This window comes from Myotis daubentonii, chromosome 15 (genome assembly GCF_963259705.1).
Source record: "Myotis daubentonii chromosome 15, mMyoDau2.1, whole genome shotgun sequence".
Taxonomy (NCBI): Eukaryota; Metazoa; Chordata; class Mammalia; order Chiroptera; family Vespertilionidae; genus Myotis; species Myotis daubentonii.
Genome location: NC_081854.1, coordinates 13469023 through 13479531, shown reverse-complemented (window position 1 = coordinate 13479531; position 10509 = coordinate 13469023). Strand labels below are relative to the sequence as shown.

The following is a 10509-nucleotide window of genomic DNA, read 5'->3' as shown; positions in this document are numbered from 1 at the left end:
GAATGTTCAGTGGTTTATATTTAGGGTCTTTTAAGAGGAAAAAATCATGACTTGAGGTTCTGAGTCATGGGCTTTGAGGATTGGTTAGATATAAGTACTCATAATGTGACTTATTTCTCCCTGGCACCATCCCGGCTGGGGTCTTTGGTTATTGGGGCCTAGAAGTCTTCCTTCGTGCAGACAAACCAATGTTCTGCAAGTCATTTTGGGGTTGAGTCGGAGATGTTACCCTAAGAGCAGAAAACATCTATCCATCTTGTGCTTAGCAGACAACCTCTTTCTCTTATCTTGAGCAAGATATCTCCTGCAACCTGTTTCACTGACTAGTTTCCAGGCTCCAGGCTGCATCTGCATTCTTTCCTATCAGACCTGCAGGTTATATTTTCTATTTATTCTTTAACTAGAAATCATAACATGCAGCTATGGGAACAAAGGGTATTCTTCCTCTCATATTATAATTCTTCTATCTGGGCTAAAAGTCAAATGAACAGACAGATTAACAGGAGACAATGTACAAAGTCTGTTATAAGAATGAATATTCTTGGGCTATAAGAATAGAGTCCAAAGGAAGCATTGGGTAGTGGAGGCTTGTATGTCATTCTGAAGCTAGGGGGAGAAGAGGGTTGCGGTTTGAGGCTTCAAAAGGCAGGAACATTGGCATGGAGATGCCAAAGCAAATGAGAATGTCCCTCCTGGAGCTGGTCCTCCATCTAAACACATTCTAAGCAGTTTAGTGGGAAGGTCCAAGACTTATTTCTTAAACCTTTTCTTTTCCATTAATACCCTAAAAGGCATATCTGGGGTAAACACTCGGCTTCCCTAAACAGCAGAGCCACGACTCTTAGTAAGGTTTAAAAGTCTAACTAAAAGCTCAATCCTAGTTACCTATTCATTGAGTACCTAACACTTCACCAAAACAAAACAAAATATAAAAATACTGAAACATTGCTCTTTCAGTCCATATGTGTCCACTTTAGACTTCTCATTGGAAAAAAACTAAAAGATACATTGGAATCTGCTAGTAAAATATGTCTTCATTCCTGGAGAGCAACTTGACACACTCACATCATCCATATCTGTTAAGGAAGAACTAAGTTTCCAGAGACCCTGAATCACGTTTCACATTAGTGTTTATGCCATCACTACTCACTGCTTAAACTGTTCCTTTGTTGTGTTTGTACATGTCCCTAATTTCGACTAGTATGTGAGCTTCTTGCCTGCCTGAAGGACTCCAGTTACGTCTCTATTGTTGAGGAATTGGGGGCAGGAACCTCGCAGAGGGTTGCCAGCTAGGTTTCAATATCACCCATGCACTTTCATGTTTAACTTAATTTAGTTCCAAAATTCGTACAGCATGAATGCTGGAGAAAGGTCCTGATGTGACTTACAAAGGCAAATGGGTTCATATTGGTCCCTGCAATAATGCTAACTTTATAGCATCTCTGCATTTAGGATGTGATTTGTCGATCTGGAGATGTGTAATGGACTCCTACTATGTACCTACCAGTCACTATCCAGGGCCCTACGGACATGAGAGTGGATGAGAGGGACAAACTGGACATTATTGCTGAGGTCCAACTATTTATTTCACAGCTAATATCTGAAAGGCACTTCAAGATGCCCTAAGATCCTTGATCCCCGCCAAACTCCTGACCTCAATGTGCTTCTCAAGAATTTTCCTGATTCTATTTCACTGTTTCCCACTCCCCACATCCAATCTTTCAGAAAATCCTCTTAATTCCATGCTTTCAACAAATACAGAACTGACCCCTTCCCCCCACACTTGTCTGACCACCCTCACCTAACACCTGGATGACTGCACTTGCCTCCTCACTGGGCTCCCTGCCCTCCACCCAGCAGCCACACTGGTGCTGAGAAATGTAGGCTAAAGTGAACATACTGATTCCTTTCCTGAGCAAGTTTTTCTGTCTGAATCTATGGCAGAAATGTGTGTGTGTGTGGGGGGGGGGGGTCAAAAGTTCTTTCTGAGTTTTGTTTCTTAAAAGCTTGAAATCAATATCCCAAAATAGGAACTTCAGAGAGGCAAAATTTTGGATGCCATCACTAAAGACAGATCACTCACGCCCACTGCAGCTCTCAGCCATCCAGAGGCTCCGCAGGTCACTCCGAGGGAAGCCAGACTTCTGGCTATGGCCCCGCCCTCTATGACTCCATCTTCTCTCATATCCAGCTCTGTCTGTTCCAACCAGCTTGCCTCCTTTTGGCTGTCCAAACATTTTAAATGGAAAGAAAAAAAAACACCCCACATATCCCTTATTTCACCCTAACGTACTATCACATTATTACTGTTGTTGCTGTGTGGGTTACTGGGCGACTCCCTCCCCCACCAGCATGCCATGTCCATGAGGACTGGGGTTTTGTCTGTTCTGTCTCACACCTGCACCCCCAGTGCTTAGAGCAGTGTCAGCAGATGGTGAGCAGTGGGTTGGTCTTCTTTGATAAATGAATAAAGAAGTTACACTTGTGTTAATGGTTGAAAGGGTGAAATATGGAGTGTCATTACCTCACATAACTGGGATTCTGACCTAGACTCAGGGACCAGGGAAGACTTTCCTGAGGAGAGGCATCTAATAGAGCAAGAGCCCAGGCTAAGCTAGAGCTGATGTGGGGCAGGAGTAAGAGGTCCAGGCAGAGAGCACAGCAGGTGCAAAGGCCCGGAGGTGGGAAAGTCGAGGAAAGTAAATGAGTTAAACTGACTCATTTGGGTGATTAAATGAGCTAATAGACCTGAAGGGCCCAGTACACAGTTTGTGCTGGAGAAAGGCCAGCTGTTGTCATTATTGCACATCCATGGTCTGCCCACCTGAGAAGAACAATAACAGAATAAAGGAGTTCTTCCCTCCAAAACTACACAATCAATTCATGACATCAAGACTTGATTACAGCTTGACTGTGGTATAAGTGACAGGCCATAAATTACACATATGTAAAGTGTACAATCCAGTTAGTGCTGACACACATACACACTCCCTGTCACCCAAAAGTTTCTCATGTGCTTTTGTAGTCCCTCTCTCTGCAACCCACCCCACAGTCATCAGGCAATCACTCATCCTGCCTTTCTTGATAGATTATTTTGCATTTTCTAGAATGTTATATACATTGAATTACGTCCTATGCTGTCCTTTTGGTACGGCTTCTTTCAGTAAGCATAATGATTTTTCTGAGGTGAAATTCTTATAACCAGATATTAATCCTTTTAAAGTCAACATTTCACTGGCAGTATAGCCACATGTGGTTCAGCCACCATGTTACCTAGTACTAAAACATTTTCATCCCCCAATTAAAACTCTGCACCCAATGAAAGGTTACTCCCATCTGCCAGCCCCTATCCCTCAAAACCACCAATCTGTGTTCTGTCTCCTTCTCTTTCTTGTCCCCTGTTTTCTGTACCATCTACCCTGTCAGCCTGTACATCCGGTGCCCCACTTTCCCAATGTCAGGGCACTAATCTAAGCCTTCCAGACCTTATTCTTCCTCTGAACCCTGTTTCTCAGCCCTCACATCCATCTAGCTCTGTGGAAATGGCACCCCAATACCACTGCACTAGCTCCAGTGGCTGCTTTCTCAACAAGTAGGTCAGACCCTCTCGTGATCCTTCGCCGAACCATAACCCACACATAGAGAGCCTTCCTCCTTACAACCCTAGGTGCCATTAAACTCATAAAATGTCTCACACCCCCAAACCTCCCAAGCTTTACAATTTCCCATCCTGACTCTGAACAAACCCCATCCCTCCATGACCACTTCCTATGCTCCCTTCTGCTTACCCACAATCCAACTTTGGCCAGGTCTCCAAAATGTTCCACCAAATACCCAGGAAGCCTCAATGAGCAGGAAGCAAAACAGATCCAGAGGAGAGATTTATTTCCATTTCCCAGGTTCTGGTTGTTGACGCTCTAAGGCCAGGCACATGGAGTTTGCAAAGCAACAACAAAAAGAGAAAATGAATGCAGACCCTGATGTCTGACCTGAGGTCTGGGTCATGTAGGGCTGGAAACAGGATCGTCCAGTGTGGGCCTGCAGGTGGCTGACTTCACAAGGACGTGCATGTTTATGGAGTTGTTCTTTTATCACTGAATATTTGCTTAATTCTCTGTGATATTGTTCTTCGGAGGTGCAGTGAAAATGAATATAGAATGAGAACACTTTTGATGGTTAGGTCGCATCTTCTCAGATCTGGTACAAAGGCCACTCAGAGGCAACCTGGGAAAGATATGGGAAGTCAGGCCATCTCCTGTTGTGAACCCCACTTCAGAAGAGAGGAAGAAAAGTGGGAAACATTTATTTGGAGGATTGTAGCCACATAAGGAAAGAAATGGGAAAATCTGAAAATATGGTAAGGATTGACACTGTAAGATGACAGGTTCAGCTAATTACAAGTAGATGATGTCTAAATAAAACTTGAGCCAGACAAATTAGGGAGGCAAGAGAGTCCTTATTCAAGACCATGCAACAGACTGACTTCAACACCCCCAAAATAAAAGGCTGTGGAGATTTTAAGAACAGGAGAAGGAATCATAGGCATCTGTATTTGCTAATTGGATTGACACAAAAGATAAATAAAACTCATGAAATCCTGATGGGAGGGTTTTCATTATTGTTACATTTAAACCTAACTCTTAAATAAGTTTTTATTGATGAGAGAGAGAGAGAGAGAGAGAGAGAGAGAGAGAGAGAGAGAGATGTGAGAGAGAAAATAACCAGTTGCCTCCCATAAATTCCTTGACCAAGGATTGAACATGCAAGCTTTAGGTGTCTGGGACAAAGTGCCAACCAACTTAGCCACACTGGTGAGGGTAAGCAGGATTTTTTACATCTTGGTGTTAAATGTCCCCATCCAAGTTAAGCTCCCACTCTTCCTCAACGACTGAAACACAGAAAACAGGAGAATTAAATTTTAACAGAATGGACCCAAACCTTCTAGGCAGATAATCTATGAATCATATCACTGGAAAGAAGTTGTGTTTTTTAAAAATATGCTTTTATTGGTTTCAGAGAGAGGAAGGAAGAAGGGGAGAGACATAGAAACATCAATTATGAAAGAGAATCATTGATTGGCTGCTTCCTGCACACCCCTACAAGATTTCAAGCCTGAAACCCAGGCCTGTGCCCTGACTGGGAAATGAACCATGATCTCCTGGTTCTTGGCTTGATGCTTAACAACTGAGCCACTCCAGCTGGGCGGCAAGAAGCTTTTAAGGAGACTTAGAGGTAAATTTCAAAAGGACAGAGAAAGAATCTGCAATTACATATTGCAGTTACATTTCTAAAGGAAATGCTCTAAAAAATAATCGAGGTAAGAGGCTTAGAGTCAGGAAGAAAGGTTAGAGACTCTGAGGGAATAATTAGGACTCTTGTTCATAACACAACTGCTTTCTGCACAGCAGAGGGAAACAGAACTAATTCCTCTCAGCCAACACGCAGTTTGCATCAAGAAGTGCAAGTTCCCAGCCATTTATAAATAGATGCAAAATAGTTGAGAGACTGAACAGAGATGGCATCTGATCTCCCAGAAGGCTGTGCTTCTAGAGTTTTACAAGGAGACTTTTCTCTCTGCAGTCACCTTCACTTTGATCAAATGTCATCTCCAAGGAAGAAGAGTATCCTCCATCCTCCAACATGGCTGGTTTCTCCTTAGTGAACTAAGTGCAGAGGACTGACATTCACCTTATAGCTTGCTCTGATGCAAGTTTTTCTATGAAACCTGAGATGGGAGATTTAACAGCCCCTTGAGGTTAGGCGACCTCACCCTCACACTTCACCTGCAGTCTCTCTAGCTTTGGGTAATGCCCTCCTCTCAAACAGATTACAAGTCTTCATCAGGTCAAAATTAGCTCCATAAAAAATGAGGTCATTTATAATTCTGTGGGCATCAGTTTGAACTAGGACATTTGCTATGACTTGGTTGCGTTACCTACGTTTGCAATTCTATTCTATCAACAAAGAGGACAGAGTGCTACTGAATTCATGCAAATAAGTCTATTGCTATAAACATAAGAATACTCCAGAAGGCATTAGTAATTTTTTGGGAGAAGTCAAACAGGGAGTCAAAGTCACTGTTGCATCTCACATAGGTGTTTTCTTGTCTATTCCCATCATCACAAGTGTCCAGGCACCCTCCACAAGTCTCCCTGGAATGGGAAAGAGTTCATGTTCCTGTGAACTTATCTCTTACTCCTGCCAGTCATCACACAATGACTGTCCCTCCTGTGAAGCACATGGTGTCCCCTCCATTGTGGAGATGGTGGAAATGGGACCAACCAGAGATGGGGTCCAATGTGGAATGTTACCTTAGGCCAACAATAATGACAATGCCAGCTCACATTTTTTAGTATTTATTGATTCAAAGCAAGTCTTCTAAGCAATTTCCACCACCACAAGAAATCTAATAGGTGCATCGTTATTTTTACTTTTATTATTTTTAGTTTAAGAACATAGTGGAGGGGAGGAGGATCACTAGTACTTGACATATAACTCTACAGGTGCACTTTCAGTGGAGCTGACGGGGTTGGAGACTTTACACTGGTAGTTCCCAGCATCCTCTCTCCTGACAGGGTCTATGGTGAGGGTTCTGTGGTCCTGGGACAGCTTCATTCTCTCTCTGAGCCGCAGACGCGTAGCATTGAATAACCAGTTGGTGGAGCTCTCATCTGTGTAGCAGGTCATGACCACAGCATCCTCATTCTCTGTGACTGTGGTGTTGCTGGCTAGGAGTATGGGCACACTCACTGGCCCTGTGAAGAAATAGAGAGAGAGAATGATTGAGTGTGAGCTTGAGACCTGGGGCATGCACCTTCCTCAAAGATCTTAGCCCTGACTCTGATAGTTCTGAGGGTAATTTTGTTCCACAGTAAAAATTAATTTATTCTAAATTTGCCATCCCTCCCCAAACCAAATCTACCCCTCTGAGCTGAAGACCCCTAAGAAGGAAGGAAATGAACCAATGATTGACCTAGGGATCCAAAGACATCTCATAAGGCCACTGGGATTGGAGGAAAAGATGGGGCTATGGCTGAAGATAGACCTCAAGTGACTCAGATCAATTTCTCATGGTCTTCGTGTTTCTGCTTAGGGACTGTATCTCCCTGTGCCTCACTTTCTCCTCAGTGAAGGAAAATGAATATTTGACTGCCAGGCTGACAATGTACTAATGAGAAAATACTCACAGTATCTGACATAAATATTGGGAAGGAAAACTGCTCAAATAAGAGGCATCTGTTATTGACAGACTCCAAGAGAGAATCCCCTGGGCTGATCCCTGGTGGATGAGAAGCCGCCAGGAGCATCTTTTCTCCTGCTCCTCCCTTGGGATGCTGACCTTTCTCTGGACTCTCCTAAGCCTCCCAGAACAGCCAGCTAAGAATCTGGGAAGCTCATCTAATTGTGCTCTCCTCACACTGCCTCAGGTGAAGGACCAGGCTCCATCTCTTCCCAGACATGGCTCTTAGTGTTGAGCCCCAACTAGAGACCAGGTCAGGGCCTTGTGAATCTGGCATATGGAAAACTGTTGTTCTCACTCAGCCCTTTTCTGGAGGCAAAACCCAACCGGACACACGCTCCCCAGGGCCTTTGGAGTCAGGACATTGTGACAGAGTCTGGAGAGGGGCTGCCCAAACTAGGATTCTCTGTGATGAACCCAGGGAGCCCCTCAGGCCAGGTCCTTAAAGATTCCTGCAGGCTCTATCTCAGGCACATGTTCAGGGAAAGGGGCCCAGGGACCTGGACTGACAAGGGTCTCTCTCTGCTGACTCACTCCCATCAAACTGGTCCTTCCCTCTGTGGTGAATGTCTGTGTGGCTGAAATCTGGGAAGGGAACTCTGACCTTAGGAAGTTTGTCTCCACTGTGTGTCCTGCACTAAATGCCCAAACCTAGCTTGGGACACGATGCAGAGGGGGATGGAGGAGAGTCCAAAGCTGGCAGTTCTGTATGTGTACTAGAATTCACCCCACCCGAAACCTAGAGGTCAGAGAGCAATAACTCACGGTATACATTGAGCCGTCCAAATCCAATTTCTTTTTGTGAATTATGAAGGACGGCTACTACGATGTAGATTCCTAGGTCCCACACATTGACTTTTCTTATGGTCAGGGATCCATCAAGGTTTACTGTCTCTCGACCACTGTATTCGGGCCCTCTTAGAGATCGCCTTGAATGCAATGTAAGAGATGCAATAAGAGTATAGTAGTTCATCTCTATTCCCCTGTACCAAACAAAGCCTGAAACACCTGGAGGCCTATTTTTGGTACGTAGAATCACATCTTGCCCTTCAAGAGCACTGGTCATGACAATCTCAAATCGCGCAGTGGTGGGCGGGATCCAGAAGGATAAGAGGAAGACTAGAAGGGAAGAGAGAGATTGGTCAGTACTTCATCTGTGTATTGGGATGGAGAGATGAGGCATTTCTCTTCATCTCTCAGCCTTGGTTTGCGTGTGAGTTCGTGTGTGCATCTCCTTGGTCAAGGTCAGCAACATGGCCAACATGGCTTCAGCACTTCGGAACCTATACTTTTTGTTTTGAATACTCTTTCCCAGCTGTCTGTGTGGCTGTCCTCCTCACTGCCCTCAGATCCCTGTTGACACTCAGGGGCCTTCTTGGAAGATCTTCCCTGACCACATCCTGTAAATAACCTCTATCTTCACTCTCTGACCTGTCCCGCTCTGTTCTCTTTGGGGCACTTGTGAGTACCTGATATCACAAATAGATCTCTTCTCATCTCTTTTCTCTCTGTATAATGTGAGCTGCATGTGGGCAGGGGATTTTGTGATCTTGTGCCCCCAGTGCCTGAAATAGGCTGTAAACACCTGTGGGTGCATGAATGAGTGTTCTGGGCTTGACCACGTCTCATGTTGTATTTTCCCATATTTTTAGTTGGTGGTGGTGACAATGTTTAGCACCCCTGGTTAAAATGTTTCTGGTATCACCTGAAATAAATTGTCATGACTGTGGTCAGTTGTCAAAATTCAATACTCAGTGATGAATAACAGAAAATGAACAGCAATTGAGGTTTTCCTGGCCCTCTCACCACTTTCACATCATGAGATTTTCCTGCTGCTGAGAGCCCCCTCTCTCATACTACTCTGCACCCCTGTCCTTTCACTCAGGTCCAAAGGGAAGCCCTTCCTCCCCTCCCAGAGTGCTGTCCTCCCCAGGAGATCTTGGCCAGTCTCCGACTCCCAACCTCCTTTCCATTCCCATGGATTGTCCCCTCCTTACCAGACAGTAGGAGCCCCAGCCAGGGGACAAGTCCTCTCTGGGTAGGAGTTGCAGGGAACTCCATGGTGACTGCTGCCTGCTCCGTCCTTCCCTCTGAGACAAGAGCTCGATATCCAGTAAGGCTCCCAGGCACCTCTGTCCAGACTGGTGGGATGTGCTGTCCCTCCTTCCTGTGTGCTGAGCCTCCTGCTGGGGCAAGATAACCTCCCTGGTCATGTGGGCCAGGGCTGGGTCAGGGCCCAGGACCCTCCCTCTCCCTCCCCTCATTTTTGCCAACCCTGTTGCACCTTTCAGTTTACCTTTACTCTGTATTTTGGTTCCGTGGAAACTGCTGAAGCCTCTCACAACACACACACACATACAAACACAAACTTCCACATGCACAGACACGAGCCCAGAATAGCACTGGCCTGAGGCGTCCAGTTCCTGGTCATTCTCCACAGCTCCCTGTCAGTGCACGTTTGACATTTTCCTTCAGCAAAAGAATTCTAGGCCCACCTCAAAAAATTGTCACAAGGATCTCACCCTGGCTCTGCATTGGATCTGCTGTGAAAACTTTTTAAGGATTAGGATGCCCAGGTGACATTTTAGAAAGGCTACTTCAGCAGATGCCCATCTACATGGATGCCAGGATGAGACCCTTTGAAGTGAGGATGGGGGGTCCTGCCCCTCTCCTGTGCACAGGGAGGGTCTCCGCATCCTGTTAAAATGCAGATTCTGACTCGCCAGGTGTACAGTGGACCAGAGACACTGCATCTGACCAGCTCCCAGGGGAGGTGGATCTTAATGGTCTGTAGAGCCCACTTGCAACAGCAAGACAAATGGAGGCATGTGTCCCCAGAGAGGGTGACCCTCTCACCGCAACATTGGACCCTGCTGCATCTTGGCCTTGGGCCTGTCAGCACCGCAAAGAGAACCCCACAGGCCCCAAACTGGGGATTATTTCTGTTTGTGACACAGAAACACAGCTGGGCACTAGGTCTTCCCTGTGTTCTCAAATGTGCTGGGAAGATGGGATTTCCTCCCAGCAGGAAGGCCAAAGAGGTGACTGGCTGTGAGAAGGCGTCTAGCTGGGTGATGAGTGCAGAGGGGACCCTCACTCTATCTCAGGTTGTCACCAGCCTGGGTGTTGTTTCCAGAGACAGAGAACCCATCACCAAGGGTTTCAGAAGGACCTGCAGTTTCGAGGTGGGAAGGGTAAGGTGTGAAGCAAGAATTGTGGTGGGAGCCCAGGTGGCTGTGGGCTCTGTGGACCTTGGGGAATGTTTCCAA

General features: G+C 45.7%; 1 protein-coding gene across 1 annotated transcript; it reads right to left on the bottom strand.

Moving 5' to 3' along the window:
* Positions 1-6477: 6477 nt before the first annotated feature.
* On the bottom strand, positions 6478-9301 carry LOC132217302 (carcinoembryonic antigen-related cell adhesion molecule 21-like). Its single transcript, XM_059667387.1, has 3 exons — positions 9238-9301; positions 8006-8359; positions 6478-6755 (listed from the first exon to the last, which is right to left on the bottom strand). Exons 1-3 carry the CDS (start codon positions 9299-9301, stop codon positions 6478-6480), a joined length of 696 nt encoding a protein of 231 aa, XP_059523370.1.
* Between the last annotated feature and the right edge of the window lie 1208 nt (positions 9302-10509).